The sequence below is a fragment of the Sinocyclocheilus anshuiensis genome, unplaced genomic scaffold (assembly GCF_001515605.1).
Source record: "Sinocyclocheilus anshuiensis isolate Anshui unplaced genomic scaffold, SAMN03320099.WGS_v1.1 scaffold552, whole genome shotgun sequence".
Lineage (NCBI taxonomy): Eukaryota > Metazoa > Chordata > Actinopteri > Cypriniformes > Cyprinidae > Sinocyclocheilus > Sinocyclocheilus anshuiensis.
In genome coordinates, this window is record NW_015554362.1 from 1,059,543 (window position 1) to 1,077,031 (window position 17,489).

A 17,489-nucleotide genomic window follows, 5' to 3' on the forward strand; every position below is an offset into this window, starting at 1 on the left:
GTTCCGAAGATGAACGAAGGTCTTACGGGTTTGAAACGACATGAGGGTGAGTAATTAATGACAGAATTTTTATTTTTGAGTGAACTATCCCTTTAAGGATTGAATAGCTCTGCTCCCAACCACTAGAATATGGAAATAATTTTTACTGCACCTTCTGAACACACTGCAAAAAACTGCTGTTCTTTTTCAGTATATTTGTCTTGTTTTCCAGTGCAAAGGTCTAAAGATTCTTAAACCAAGATACATTTACTTGAAAAGCAAAATAACAAGTCTTATTTATGGTCAAAATTGATGAAAATAAAGTGAGCTTATGACTAAAACAAGAACAAAATATTCATACCCCACAGATACTAGCTCTTTTTTTTAAGCAAAAACTAAATAAATTTTGTTCGATACATTTTACATTTGCATCTCAAGTAAATGCATCTCGTTTTCAGGATGTTTAGATATTTGTATTGGAAAACAAGACAAAAATACTGAGCAAGATATACATTGCAATGCACCATTTAATTCTTTCCCCGCCAACATTTTTAAAAAAAAAGTTGGCAGCCACCGCCAGTGATTTTGACGATTTTCACTAAAATTGGATGGCCTCCAGTATATCTTGCTGTATGAATATACATATGAATCAGTTTTATTCTAGCTTAAAGCATTCTTTTTTTATCAACACTTGAATATATGTAGGTTTCATAAAAAATGCATAATTTTGAGCAAAAAGGTGAGAAAATCACATTTTTATCAAAAACTACATCTGGATAATATTCAGTACGATTATCAAAGCATAAATCCAGTAAATCGCTTCCATCAATACTTCCAAAGCTTGCACAGACATATACCACTTCCTGGACCAACATTTTACTCTGTAACATTATGCAGTTTTCCACGACTTGATGAATTTGAGACTTTCTGCTATGATTCAAGACCTTTTTAAAACCCGCAGGAACCCTGCAACAATAACTGACCACAGAATGCAGAATAAAGAATTCCAGTGAGACGCAACATAATTCAGTATCATACTCACCATATTGTTGGTGGATCGGATCCCTCAACTTCTAAAGAGTCGAGTTTGCTGTCCATCTGGAATTCAGTGAAGACCAGTGAGATGGTGTCTCCTGGATCAGCCAGGATGGTCCACGTGCACTCGCCACTGCTCTGATAGTCCTTCTGAAAGTCTGGACTGGAGATGGTGCCACTGGACCCGCGGAAGGTCCCGCCACATGTGTCCTCAGCTGTCGGCCAAACAAACGCCCAATATAAACAAATAGTATCTATCATTTTACAGAAAAAGAGTGAAATCCAAAATGTTTGTGAATTGACGGCATTTATTTTTTCTGTTAAGCTGCTATGAAACTCTTACAGATCTTTAGAAAGGAAACAGAGCAGGAAGGGTTCGTCCGACTGTTAGCTGCAAGTCAAAGGTCTGTTTTGCAAAGCAGAATCATTGCCATTATGATTATGACGGATAATGAGCATCACACAGCGAAGGCGAAGCTCCTCCAAAATAAATTTTGGTGTCTTTTTTTCATGCTTCGGCAACACTGGATTGGATTTTTGTCTGCCAGCAAAACAATAAACAGCGATAAGAGCAATTATTGTACATCAGGTTGATCACGCTAATTGCTGGTTGTGTTCTGTGGAACAAAATGATTGTTTTAATGACTATTATATGGGTTTTGAAAGCATTTATTTTCCAAAAACAAAAATAAAATCAACACTTAATTATGCAGCCCAAGACTGGCTTGAAAACAGAGACAGTGTCAGATAATTAATCTAATTAGCTTCATATGCAGGATAAGAGGAAAGCGTCTTAACAAAACACTCCAAAATGCAATTACTGTACCTAATCAAGGGTATTTTATATTTAAAGCAAACATCAGCAGGACATCAGCTAATGCAACATATTGCACACTCATTTGGTGTGCAACAAATGCATTCGAATAGTTTAATGCAATCATTATTATTCACCTCATGTCATTCCAAACCCATATGTAATTGTTTTTTCCATGCAACACAAAAGAAGGATTTTCGGAAGCTCTTTTACATGAAACAATCACTCATAGTGAGCTGTGAAGCTGCTCAACAGGGCAATATTGCAAGTATTGCAAACACTGCAAGTCCATAGTGCAGATAGGACAGCTTTGCGTGAAAAACAGACATATTCATTTATTTACCCTGATGTGGATCTAAACCTGTATGAGATATTGTATAACGTCTTTGTCCATACAATGAAAGTCAATGGGGTCCAATGTTGTTTTGATGAGTTGAAACACTGACACAGTTGAAACATTGTTCAAAATAACTTATTATGTGTCATGCAGTAAGAAGAAAGTCAAATTGGTTTGGAACAACATGCAGCTGAATAAATAATGACAAAAAAAAAATCATTTTTGGGTGAACTATCACTTTAAATGATTCCCTGCACCAAAGCTCTGAAATCGATGAAAAATTGTTTCTGCCATGGGATAAAAAAATAAAAAAAAGAGGTAATTGTGACCTTTTATCTCACAATTTGGACTTCTGTTTGACAGTTCTGAGAAAATAAAGTCAGAATTGCAAGATATCAACAGCAATTCTAAGTCAAAATTGTCACACTTACCTTTTTTCATGGTGGAGAAAAAAAAACAAAATTTGCGCAATTCTGACTTTTAAATGATAAAACCGATAACTAGAGTTCAAAGGGTCAGGAAAATCTCATTCCTTAAGTTACCCAATTTGTAAATGACATTATGCATATTTAATTATCTAAATGTAATTTTAAATGCACATGTAGCAGTGCACGTCTCGTTCATTACGAATCCAGCAGACGGCAGGTGCATTTGCGTGTTCAGATGCTTCAAAGCAGCGGAACATCTATTACTAAAATTTCTGAAAGCTTCAGCTTCACATCTATTAATGTGTGCTGACAGTCCATGTTCCCTAAGCTGCAAATTGCCTTATATGTCGGCATTTCTGCCCTAAAAAGCCTATTTTAGGCAAACTCATGCTTTATCACAGGACTCTCTCAACAGCTCATGCAAGGAGAAAATAACGAATGAGCTTCAGCCACACGAGGGTCCAGATCTGCGCCGCACAGCTGCTTAAAATGCAGGTAATGCAACATGTTTGCGAAGCAGAGGTTAGTCACACGTAAACAACATTTTTTTGACTAAACAGCAAAAAGTCCCATCCACACCGTAGCTCATTTTGGTTAAGAATCATCCATTTTGACAGGAAGAGGACTATTTGTCTAACATTTAAAGTGGCTCTACATGCCATTTAGGAATAATTGATCTGAAATAGATATGCCACAAGAACAAAATGTAGTAAATAAAAGTATTTTAATGAAACCAATAGGGGTTATCCGCAACAGACTTCCGTATTCTGTTAACCGGGTTTCGTCGCTTCCAGTTCAAGCATTTTGCATATGCTTCGTTAAATATGAAGCCGTTTTACTCAAGATGCCTTCAAAGTAGATACCAAAGATTATCATAACCAATGTCCATCACATATGCGGACTGATATCTAACAGTTTTTATTTTTATTCTTTTCACTAACATTTAGATATAAAAATTTAAGAAAACGTCAACAAAAAAAACAGCTAGCTAGTTCAACTGATTATCTTAAAAGTCCATAGATATCGCTATTATTTATTACGGCTGTTAGCACGTTCTCCGACAAGCAGAAGCGATGAGACCTGTTTTCCGGTTTTGGTCAGGTGACGTTCGACATATACCCTATGAAATTTAGTATGACAAATTATTGAAATGTATACCATGGGGCTGTTTTATTGCATTATTCTATAATTTTTCTAATAATTCATTGGGTGTCTGTTAATTATGCCTTACTTAAATTATGGCAAGTCAGTCTCTACAAATAATAACAATTTTAGTTTTAAATTATAATTTTAATATTTAATATATTTTTTTAATTGAAACATTTTTTTAAGTACTTGAATTTAAAATTAAAATTTTAACTTAAACTTATATTAAGTATTTTTAATTTAAATTCTAAAAAATATTTGAAGTATTTATTTTAAATTAATTTAAAACTTCAAATACGCAATTTTCACCAACATCATTTAGAAAAGAAAGCTAAATTCATGTAAAATGTTTATTTTAAATTAAAAATTTATTTTTAATTTCATTTAAATTATTTATAAAAATGTATTTTAAGAACTTTTTTTAAATTATGCCAAGGTAGTCTCCACAAACAAATACCAGAATACATGTACGGTTTTCTGATCATCCAAGTATTTAAAACTTCAAATAAGTACTTTTCACAGACATAATTCGGAAAGGTAACATTTTCAGGTCTGCTTATGGACATCTAGTTTACTTTGCTTTCAATGCCCCAGACAAAACTTTGAACATCTTTTCTAATGCTACTAACCTGGAAAAAAATGGGCAATAATTATTTTAGCATTAAAAGCTTCAAGTTTCAATCTGGCGCCAAGTGTAAACAACTTTGTTTCCAGGTAGACTTGACTTTTCAAACTCGCTCCTGAAAGTTTCATAAAGCTAGCCGATCAGATCGAGAAAGTAGAGCTCGCCAGATCAAGAAAGTCCTTTTACGGTTTTGTCTGCAGGATGGATTAGACAGTGAGCGGGTTAGCGGTCTATGGGCGGTCTAAGGGTATGCCGTCTGAGACTGAGACTATACAGAAGAGGCGGTGAGTTGAAGGCATTTGGATCTGATGTAGGCTGATGTGATGGGTACATGAAAGGTGATAATACATCGGCACATGCCTTATCCTCTCTCATTAAAGCAGAGCTCAGAAGAAGAAACATTCCACTATGAGAGATTAATGTTGCTTTTCAAGACTTAATATGGATTCTCATTATCTTTTATTCTGAATGGACTGTCGTTCTTTGTTCTTTCATCAAACTGGAAGTTCAGCACTCCTCTATGAGTGTTAGAGAATCAACTCAAACCCTGTTGAATATGGACACATTATCGCTTGTATTAGCGCTGTCTGACTTTACAGCAGCTCCACAAAGTATTTTCACACTCAAACTATAGTGAAGTGCATCATTTTACACTTGTGTGACCTTATACAGCCACTTAAAAAGCACTTCCACAACAGCTGTTTAAAGGTCAATGTGAAAAAGTTAGTTCTGAGAAGAGATCCAGCATAATTTGTTGTTTGCATCTAATGAAATGGCATTCAGACATTTAAGTGCGACTTAATGTGCAAATACTTTTTGGGGCCACACATCAACTTAGATTATGAATATGCATAAATACCAAAACTGAAGACAGACGTATTAGCATTACAAGCCTGTAGCATTTCTAGGCAAAATTAATATTAAAATAAACACAGCTTCAAGTCAACATGAAATCAAAATCATTTACTTCCTTAAAACAAAGTTCTGGTCTTGTGCAAAATTAATATATATACATTATATGTGTATGTGTGTGTGTGTGTGTGTGTATGTGAGACCCTGGACCACAAACCAGTCTTAAGTCGCTGGGGTATATTTGTAGCAATAGCCAAAAATACATTGTATGGGTCAAAATTATCGATTTTTCTTGCAAAATTTAATGTGATACATAAAAAATATTAAAATAAAATAAAGATATATAAACAATATTTGATTCTTTCATCAACGTGAAAAAAAAATCTCTAAATCTGAAATGACAGCTGATTTCAACAGGTCCTCTTATCTTTTCCTGATAAATAAAATCAAGCCCATCCCTACATTTTTTCTTAAGAAATATCTTGTTTCAGTCTACAATCTGTCACATTATGGAGAAAACTGTGGGTTGTAAGCGCTGCTTGACAGACAGACAGTGAGTGTTTAAATTCCTATTAGATAAATCTAAATAAAGCTTGTCATTTTCTTCCCAACTCTTATTTATGCAAACCTCATCCATGCTGAATCCAGCGTTAGGTAATCATAATGATTATTAGAAGCATGCAGAGTTTATGCACACAGGCCTACATGCAAGAACAATTTGTTATGATTGCATCCCAGGTGTGGAGCCGCATGTGTTCACGTTACAGCTGAATCACACACCTGTGACACACTTATAGAGCACATAAAGACATCAATAATCGCAATATATGAGATTCTTTGCCAGAGGGTGCTTTATCTTCCCCTAGATAAATATAAAGTTATGGCCTTTAGCCAAGACTACATTTAAAATACATGTACTGATTGTACATTTCCATATTTCTCAAAACGTCTTCCTCCATTGCTTTAATTGTAGGGATGAACTCATCAACTTATCAACAGCAAAATTAACTCAATTTGAATTGAGTTTTCTCCTAAAAGCTACTCAAGCTGCTAAACAGTGAAATTACTGAACAATAATGATGCACAATACACAACTCAAAAAGCTAATCTTTTTAACAATACTTCTAAAAAGCAAGATGCAAGAGACACGATTATAAATGCAACATCAAATGAGTTACGGCATACTTACACTAAACGTGTCTCTGAGTACGGTGATTTTTTTTTAACTGTAATTTCAAACATTTTCAATCACTGGTTCTTTGTCGTCATGTCCATTTAAGAGACAAAAGTACATTGATTGAAAACCTAATGTCCAAAAAAAAAAAAAAAAACCCACCAATGATTTTTCCAACACAAATAGCACTCATGCTACTCTCGTAACTCAAAATGAAGCACAGCATACAAGTGGGAACCAAAATGACGTGTTTGAGCCTCTTGTGCAAATATGGATTCAAGCTTGATTGTGCTGTGTGATATTTAACAGCATGGTTGTGCAAAAGAATTGGTCCATTTTGAGCCAAAATTGGCACACAACCCTGATTTACACTCTTATTGCTAAAACATTAAAATGCTCCATATCTGTGTGTGTGTGCATTTAATTACATTTACAAAGTGATTTTATATACACACATAGCATTAATGCAAATAAAGTGTCTAATATTTCAAATAACTTTTAGTGGGCGTCTTCTGTAAATTATGGTAAAAATGTATGAGAGTCATTACAGTTTGCTCAGGAAAAAAAACGGAACACATTCTAATGTATAGAGAGAAAAAAATGTAAAGCTGCATTGCACTTTGATTGTTTTGCTGCTTGAAAATGCTTTATATATATGATGCCTAACATTATCAATCATACATATTGTTATATATTTTATTATATTATATATTCTATATGTTTGTGCATTTATAGCATTATACAATTAAATTGTATTAATATTTCATTAAATTTTAAGGTCAGACTTAAAAGCAAAAATCTTAAATAAGCACCACTACGAGATCCATAAAAACGTATTTTTTTTGTTTTTTCATTAACTTTGGTGCAGGCGTTGGGACTGGCAGCCTGTGGGTCCTGAATTCAGGAGCCTTTGAAATGATAATGTGCTTTCCACTATACATTACATTTTTATGCTGGATAAACAGCTACTCTGTGAAAATGGGTTTGATGTACTCAGTTTTGGAACTGGCTGCTAAATGAGCAAGGAGGTAAGCAGAGATAAGATAAGCTCACTTTGCCATGCAAGACACTAAACTGTCACAGCGAGGCGAACATCTCAACATGTTCTGCTGGGATTTAAGCTGTCAGAAAGAGCATGCCATTCAGAGCTCCTCCTGCAGAAATTCTCCTCACAGAGCTGATATGGACAGGTGACACAGTTACTGGAAACATGTGTCCGACAACCAGTCAAACGACAGAAACTGCTAGCACGGCAAGAATTTCACCGCTTTTGAGAGTGTGTCCTCTGGATCTAGGTCGTTCCATCTGGATTCAGAGATATCTGCCATTCAAGTGTGCCGAAGAGGGCTGCTAGGGACTCTTGGATGAGTGCCTACATCTTGAGAATGGGCAGTTTCTCAGAGGAAGTGGGATCAAAAGACCATCTGCCCATTCTGAAGGTCCTGCTCCTCTCTCAGAGTGGCCGAAGAACCCGAAGGAAGATGAAGGAGCGCTCATACTACAGTCCGCAGCAACACACCCGCCACGCGTGAAGTCGACTGGATGAACGGTTCTCGACATAATAAAAATGCAAACAGACAGAAAGACACACACAGATTCCTGCCTTTATTACACCATGTCTACACCGGACGCGACAGTTGTCGTGTCGCGCTGCGCCACAACAGCTAAAGTCTTTCGGACCAGCCCTAATAAGTAGTGCCTCTGATTTAAACCTGGGAAGTCTGATTCATTTCTGTGAATCAGTTCAAACCAGGGCCGGTTCCAGGCATGGGCAGGGGTGGGCTGAGCCCACTCAAATGACTGTCTTGCCCACCCAATCAGAATTAGATAAAGATTACGTAAATTTTTGTGCATAGATTAAAACTAATCTGAAGCTGACTGTATTTTGAGAAGTTTAAGCTATAGCTTGAGACTGCCCAAACAATCATAAAATAACTCCAGAAAATTGCTGCATTTTTCTTTTATTAGCTGAATGCAAGGCGCGCTGAATTCACCCGGAGGCTTCAGTCTGCTGCAGAAAAGCAGAGGCTGACAACGAGCGAAAACGGGCAGAAATATTTGAACACTATCACGGGGCGTTTGCGAGTTACAAGGAGTTTAATACACGAATATGTATCATAGCCTACCACTGAAATTACCTGAGCAGTTTTAATGTTCTAAAAGAAAAGAAACATCATTCAATACCGTGCGTTCATTGCATGGATGGGGCACGAGCATAATATAAGCGTCTAAAATGCATGTAGGCTATACAGGTGTGCGTTTCTCAAAAGTAACGCAAGTTACGCAAGTTCCGTCGTTACCAACATAGTTCAACGATTCGGTGTTTCCCAAAACCATAGTTCAAACGAACATTCGCAAACTGCATCGCAAACTCTTCACCTCTGGTTAGAGGCATAGGTCGTTGTTAGTTTGCTGTGTTGACGTCATTGATTGCGCCGCACCTGGGGTGTGTTCTATTCAGAGTTATCGACCCTATGCCCTATTCCTTTCGAAGATTTCACCATCCACTTTGAGTGATTTGGAAGAGTTAAAATTGTGGTACTTAGATCTTACCTAATTCGCCTTTAAATATTTTTTTTTATTACAAATTCAGTTTGAAACTATATAGCAGCGTCGCCCTCGCAATTATTCTCCCTAAGTGCCATAAGTGCCCTCTGAAAACATTAATCATGCCGATTGGAACGCAGTCATCATTTCGTTTGTGCAAAGAAAAGGTGAGTTTGTCAAGTGAGTATCTTTGTTAAAACATTCATAAAGACAAATTTCTCATATAACAATATTGGTAAAACAGTATGTTAAAGGTTTTCACTTATATTAAGTGTTAACACTCAAATCACAGTATTTTTATAGTAAATGAATGTACCCAAATAAAGTAACAAAAATGTATAAATAAGTGAGTGATTTTGTTGTTTTTACAGAATTAGAATATAGAATATTCTCTACAAATGTGTGTGTCTCTGTATGTATATAATTTATTGCGGAACAAATGAATGTTGCGTTATTACTCCACAAAGTGAACTTTCATGTACTGTAATGCAACAGGCTACCACGCTAGCAAGCGGCTAACCTGTTAGTGGCTCTGTAGAATGCGCATTTGTTTCACGCTTCGGGCACACCCCTTCAGAAAAGCAGAGGCTGAAACGAGCGAAAACGGGCAGAAATATTATTTAATTTGCGCGCTATCATGGGGAGTTTGCGAGTTACGAGGAGTTTAATACACGAATATGTATCATAGCCTACCACTGAAATTACCTGAGCAGTTTTAATGTTCTAAAAGAAAAGAAACATCATTCAATACCGTGCGTTCATTGCATGGATGGGGCACGAGCATAATATAAGCGTCTAAAATGCATGTAGGCTATACAGGTGTGCGTTTCTCAAAAGTAACGCAAGTTACGCAAGTTCCGTCGTTACCAACATAGTTCAACGATTCGGTGTTTCCCAAAACCATAGTTCAAACGAACATTCGCAAACTTGTGTCGTTGGAACGACAGCTCTTCACCTGTGGTTAGAGGCATAGGTCGTTGTTACTTTGGGGTGTGTTCTATTCAGAGTTATCGACCCTATGCCCTATTCCTTTCGAAGATTTCACCATCCACTTTGAGTGATTTGGAAGAGTTAAAATTGTGGTACTTAGATCTTACCTAATTCGCCTTTAAATATTTTTTTTTATTACAAATTCAGTTTGAAACTATATAGCAGCGTCGCCCTCGCAATTATTCTCCCTAAGTGCCATAAGTGCCCTCTGAAAACATTAATCATGCCGATTGGAACGCAGTCATCATTTCGTTTGTGCAAAGAAAAGGTGAGTTTGTCAAGTGAGTATCTTTGTTAAAACATTCATAAAGACAAATTTCTCATATAACAATATTGGTAAAACAGTATGTTAAAGGTTTTCACTTATATTAAGTGTTAACACTCAAATCACAGTATTTTTATAGTAAATGAATGTACCCAAATAAAGTAACAAAAATGTATAAATAAGTGAGTGATTTTGTTGTTTTACTACAGCTCTCGACCTGTGGTTAGAAGCATAGTTTCTTGTTAGCTAGGGATATGGGCTTAAATAAATATGCTATTGGGCACAATAAGTAAGCTAACATGCAGTGCAATCTACAGTATATATTCCATTCTAACTAAATAGAAATGCATTTTAATCTATGTATGTTAGCGCGTCCTCTAAAAGCGCCGTTTTTGAAGAGTTCGCATGTGCAGAAATACCTAAGGAATCCCCGGAGTATGACATAAGAGGAAACCCGCAATGAATCAAACATCAAATAAAGAAAAATGACAGGGAACAAAAAATAGTAAATTAGTCATCAGGTGCCATGTTCAATACAACAGCATCTTAGAGATGTCTAATCGGTTAAATAGCAGAAGTTATTCCTCCACCACATGCGTGTGACGTCATTAACAATGTCCCTATGTTGTTGAACTAATGTGGTTCAAACGACGGAGATGCGACTGTGTTCGGGAAACAGTCGTAACTAGCTAGTTCGTTTCAACAACAATGCATCATACTATGGTGGTTAATCAGCGAGTTACGTCATTGTACGGGAAACGCACCCCAGTTCAGTTGAAAGCTTTCCCCTTTTGACTTGCTGTTAATGTTGAATGTAAGAATTACTTACTATAGTAACAATCAGCTCAACTGTATTATCAAGTATTCGCCTTTTTTTTTCTTTTGTCAAATTCCGCCGTTTTGAATTGAAAGTTGGGCTGTCATTTACGTGATTCATGTAATTCATAATTATTGTGACGACAATAGCATTTTCTGTCTTGCGTTTTCAACATATTAGGAATAGGCTACAACTAAAATTGAATGGGTGCATATTTTAAAATAAAAATATTTGCAGTTCAGATTGATTACTTTACAAAAAAATCGTATTATTTATTTAGTTCCTTTACCATTACCATAGTGGTCTGGTCTTAATATTTTCCTCAAAACAATAGTCCCCCTAATGTTCTAAATATGATTATGGCCTTGTTTGGTATAAATAAAAAAATTAGTTGAAAAAATCAGCAGTGTAGAAACAATGATACAGAGAAAGAGAACAAAGAGGTGTTTATTATTATTATTATTATTCAATAAAGAAAAAAAAGTTTATTTTGTTGTGAAAGTGCATGATATTCTAGGCTGCCCATGAAAGCTTTTTTTCCAGTGTACATATAACAGCCTATAGTTGATATAGTTAATATAGCAATATCAACAGTATAAATATCTAGACTTTTTCCCTTTGCAATATACATTTTTTTAGATAAATTGAGATATATTGCATACTATGAAAGGGATGAAAAATATCAATATTATTTTAGTTATATCCCTCAGCCCTAGTCGGATAAATGTCATTACAAATAAATGAAATTAGTTCTGAGAAGAGCTTGTGCATAATTTGTTTCCAGAAACCAATTGCTTTGATATTTTAAGCGTGTCCAAATGCATTAATGCCCTCTGACGCCCTACAAAAGCAGAGATGGTCTCCTTTTAATAAGAACCCAAGCATTCAGAAAATAAATATGAGCTGCTTAGCACAGTTCCCCAAGCGTCTATCTGCCACTTCTTACCTCTGCAGATGGGAATAGGAAAATCCCACACCGCTATATTAGACGTGCTGGTGACACAGGTCAGCTGTGCGTGGCCGTCCAGGGTATATCCAGCCACACAGTGGTACCGGATTCTGTCTCCCACATTGAAGCCTGTTCCATTCAGGATTCCTTTGGCAGGAACTCCTGGATTCCCACAAGAACTGCTTTGTAGTTCTGAAGAGAGACAAAGCGAAGATGCCAAAATCAGATGTAGTAAAGGGCAATTTTACTCTTAACGCATTGCTGATTTCTGCTGGTTATAACCGGCCAATTAGAGAGTTGCAAAGCCTGTATTCATCAAAAAATAATGAAAACAATTAATAAAAAATGAATTTGTGCAAGAAACAAAAAGGCCACATCCTACTGCAATAAAAAATATACTTATCTATAAAAAAAAAAAAGAAGAAGAAGTTGTGTCATGAATGCAGTCGACAGTCCTTATTTATTTCTCAGACATCTGGCGTTGGACTAATATTCCTGCTTTGACACATTTCTAATCCTTAGAGACACATGTCTGGGTATGATATGTTAAGCTCGCTTATCTTTGATTTAAACCAGCACATATCCGCTCTGAGCACCTGCCACCATCATAAAATTTCATTTCAATTCTCAGGCGACTTCAGACGCACTGCGCTGCCCGTTTCAGACTGATATTTGTGACAATCAGCTGATCAAAATTAATCAGTTATGATTATCATGAAGTAGTCACTCTAAATACTGCCTGGCACAACAGTATATGCTGTATTCTGAAGTGAATAATTCAAAGAACGCAAAATAATGTTTTTATTCATTTATTTATTTATTTGCAGTTTATTAAGTAGAATGGAATAGAATAGAATAGAATAGAATAGAATAGAATACATACTGCCTGCTATGTAATGTATTCTGCATACTAAAAAAGATAACCGTATGTGAAAATAATTTTATTTGATTTTAATAAACACAGTATAACAGATTGGGGGTAGGGAGATTTTTTATGTTTTTAAAAGAAGTCTTTATTGCTCACCAAGGCTGCGTTTTTTTTTTAAAATTTTTTTTATTCTGTAAAAACAGTAATATTATGAAAAATTACTACAAATTTAAACCAATACTTTTCTATTTAAATTTATTTTAAAATATATTTATTTCTGTGATGCAAAGCTGAATTTTCAGCATAATTTCTCCAGTCTTCAGTGTCACAAGATCCTTCAGAAATCATTCTAATATGCTGATTTTCTGCTCAGTAAACATGTTGAAAACAGTTGTGCTGCTTCATATTTCTGTGGAAAGCATGTTCATTTTTTCAGGATTTTTTTTGCAGTATAGAAAGTTCAAAAGAACAGCATTTATTTGAAATAGAAATCTTTTGTAACATTATAAATGTCATTACTGTCGCTTTTGATCAATTTAATGTGTCCTTGCTGAATAAAATTATTAACAGAATTATTATTATTAACAGAATATAACAGTAGTACAAAGCATACATCAGTACAGAGCAGACTGTATTTGTAATTTTTTTGCTACAATCACTGATACATCCACACAAACGCCTTACAAAAAAAAAAAAACATTCTGACATGACATGAACCCTAACCTGCTGTATTCTGATTTCTGTCACAGTTTGGTGACAGAAACACTGCATTTTAGGAAATGGCACCATAAATCGAAGAATTTAGCATGTCATCTAGAGTGAAAATGCAAATAAATGCATCTGCACAGCATGTGAAGAACACAAAGAATGTCTTTTAAAGGTCCTTATAGTTCTACATTAGAAAGTATAATGCACTTTAATGCATTTCACTAATGTGCTTCTGCAATAGAAGTATACAAGTATAAAAAGTGACCCTCTAAAACCAGCAGACGTGCAAAATTACAACTTGAGCAGATGATTTATAGACGGCATTTAGCAGCTAGAATGATATGGCAGTGCATTTGCTCCCTGGTACACAATCACTGAACCATTAATCTCATCTCAATTTGTGCTTTTAAGTCTTAGACTTAAAGCGTCTTAAACCCCCGTCACTTCACACCAACGAGACCATTATCTCCATGTCACTAAATGAGACAGATCCTACTTTTCTTAATCTACCTTTAACAACAAAGCATGCACTTTGGCACCGATGCTTTGCGCAAACACGTTTCCCATTCGGTTTGCGATCGGGAGCTCCGTTGCTTAAACGAAAGCAGCTGAAGTTGATCAAATGCTGCTCGCGACTATCATCGCTCACTCTCTATGTTTTCATGTGTGACTCTCTGCATAGGAACACGGCACATCTGTCAGCTCATCTCTGCTCGCATATATTCCCACTGAGCTTTACGCTCGTGATCTGGGGTAATGGAGGCATTTCCTGTTCATTACGACAGGTTGGACTCCGTGGCTTTCTATATTATGGCAGTCAAATAAATGGCCCGGGGTGGAAATGAATCAGTTCAGAAAGTGTGTTGGAAGTATTACCTCTGAGAGATGATTATTTATTTTTCTTCCCCTGTTCCAAAGAAGCAATTACAAACATGGTCCCTCAGCAGGGTGAAAAAAACTCAAATACAAACAGAGACATGAGGCATCCGTTTGATTGTGCTACTGGGTCTCTGACTGATGGGCAGGACAGTGGTGGAGTGCGACATTTGGAGTTGGAAATTACTTTTAGAAAGAGGCCATGTAATTGCTACTCAGGAGTGGTGATTTGTGGAAATACAAAGCCTATTGATGTGAAATACAGCAGCAGTTCTGAACTGGTTTTGTTTTACGAGGTAGATTTTACTCTGGACACCAAATGGAGACTCGGCACTAGTTTTTTGTTGTGCAAATTTAAACTATCCACCTATCCATCCATCCATCCATCCATCCATCCATCCATCCATCAGTCTATCATCCATTCATTCATTCATGCATCCATCCCTAAACTGCATAGGCCCAACAATACACTGCTCACTCCAACCATCCATCAATCTATCAGTCTATCACCCATCCATCCATCCGTCATGAACTGCACAGGCCCAACACTATTCTGCTCTATCCATCCATCAATCCGTCTATCACCCATCCATCCACAAATCATTCATCCATTCATCAATAAATCTATCAACCAATCTATCATTCATCCATCAAAAATTGCATAGACCCAACAATATACTGCTCCTCCATCCATCGAATCTATCATCCATCCATCCATCCATCCATCCATCCATCCATCCATAAATCTATCATTCATCCATTCATCCATAAATCCATCCATAATGAATTGCATAAGCCCAACAATACACTGCTCCATCCATCATTCATCAATCTATCAATCATTCATCCATACATCCTGAATTGTACAGGTCTGACAATATACTGCTCTATCCGTCCATCTATCAGTCTATCATCCATCCATCCATCTATCCATTACTAATTGCATATGCTCAACGATATACACATTAACATCAACAATATAACTGTCAACATGAGTGGCTTTCGATGGTTGCATGCTCTATATTCATATTTAATCTAGTCTGGGTCATATTTTCTTTTACTTTGCGTAGGATGAGAGGATATCAAGCAACCTGTTCAAGCTGGCATCAGTCTAATTTGGCTGGTTTCTCCGTAGTGACTAATGAACTTGCACCAAAATACTGTATTATTGGACACACAACAAATAATATGGGAAATAATTTCCGATAATAAGCCTATTTTTCTGTCAATGACGCTTTAGAAAGACCTGCAACGCACCAGCTGAAAACCACTAAAGCAGAACATGTGAGATAGATCAAAATCAAATCAAGATAGATGATGTTCAAATTTCTTAATCTACATTTCATAATACACATAAACACTATTCATATTTCAGAATCAATCTGCCCATCAACACAGTCCAATGAATTCGAAACAATGTCCCTCCCAACATTTAAGATCACTGAATATCTTTTTTCACCCAGAAATGTCACATTAGTAAAGTAAAATGAATTGTAAACACCATTTCATCTTGATGAAACACTACACACGGGTATGTGGCGGTCACTGCACGCCATTGAAGTGTCACTCCACAGATAACTAAGAAACCACTAAGATTTTTGTTTGCTCAATCCTCCTGTTTACCTTCACATCCACCGCGGTGGCCTTTGCAACAAGCATCTGATTTATGGAGCACAGCAGGAGAGTGTTCTGTTTTACCTGTCATCGCTTAACATGACAGCTTCTATAATAAATACAAACATAAACATGACATAAGCATGGCATGTGGCCTGTCATAACCACTCACAGCAGGTTATACCTCCAGCACTCGTGACAAACGACACCTCTCTGTCATAATGAATGTTGTTGGGTGATCTGCATTGACAGTTACAGGACTGTAGAAGCACTAGCCTGTCTGCTGCTGCCAATATATCCAATAATGTTCCAGATTCAGTACAACTTAAGCTCCATGGACAGAATCTGTGACCTGCTGTCAATTTAAACAGAAAAAAATGGACTTGTGCATCGGTTTGAGAAAACAAACAGACCCACTTTATTAGTATCTTTAATAATTTGATATAATGCACTTACTGTGGACATACCTAATACAAAATGGGACCAAACAAATGCATGTGTACATTAATGCACTTGCAACAGAAATGTGAGGCAAGATGTTGCATCAGAATAAACATTACAAAACACACCGTTTTAAAAGTATAGTCACTATAACTAAACATAATACATGTAAATATGAGACTATTGTTATAAAATCATTTACTAACCTTGTTAAATTTACATTCAATTCACAACTCCAGTGTGAAGTTGATAAATTCTCATGTACAAGAAGACTAAATCAATATGGCTTATGTGCTGATGAAATGAATAACAAGGAGTTAAGCCAGCCAGACAAGTAGTCCAATGTAATGATTTAGTCCACTGAAGGCGAGCATAGTGAGAACCCATGTGCAGTTTTATTTACAAGTGATCCAAACAATAAATGAAGACTTGACTAGAGTTGACTTGAACAGACTTGACTTGACTTGAACAGACTTGACGAGGCATGAACAGACTTAACTAGGCATAAACAGACTTAAATAGGCATAAACAGACTTAACTAGGCATAAACAGACTTGACGAGGCATAAACAGACTAGACTCACCGACAGCGGGTTATAACTTCAATACACCACCAAGACTATGGGAACATGATGGCTACTTATATCAGACAATGAGGGTCACATGACAAGAACAAACCAATGGGAAACAAGACACATGACTGAGACAACCAATCAGAACATGACACATACGCAAGGCAGAGATACATGAGGGCAAGGGAAGCATGACACTGACAGCATGAAACAATTACAAAATAAAAGACATGGAAAACATGAACATGAAACAAAACCCAAGCCATGGTGGTGCAGGCAGAGCAGGGCGGCCGGGTGATGACGGCAGAGCAGGAAGCCATGGCGGTGCAGAGAAATGGACAGACCACTTGCTTGTGACGGAGCAAGCAGAGAGTTCTTGAATGGCCTTCTTGGCTGTGAAAGGATAGACAGTGAGTTCATGAACGGCCTCCATGGCCGTGACAGGGCAGACTG

At 36.5% G+C, this 17,489-nt stretch overlaps 1 protein-coding gene across 1 annotated transcript in view; it reads right to left on the reverse strand.

The window, feature by feature from the left end:
* The window catches only part of LOC107671459 (CUB and sushi domain-containing protein 3-like), a 292,685-nt gene that overhangs the window by 228,044 nt on the left and 47,152 nt on the right, over positions 1-17,489 (reverse strand). The window contains exons 4-5 of the mRNA XM_016464380.1: positions 11,956-12,150; positions 1,022-1,229 (exon numbers count right to left, since the gene is read on the reverse strand). Coding sequence (XP_016319866.1) covers positions 1,022-1,229; positions 11,956-12,150 — 403 coding nt within the window. The remainder of the gene's footprint in view (positions 1-1,021; positions 1,230-11,955; positions 12,151-17,489) is intronic.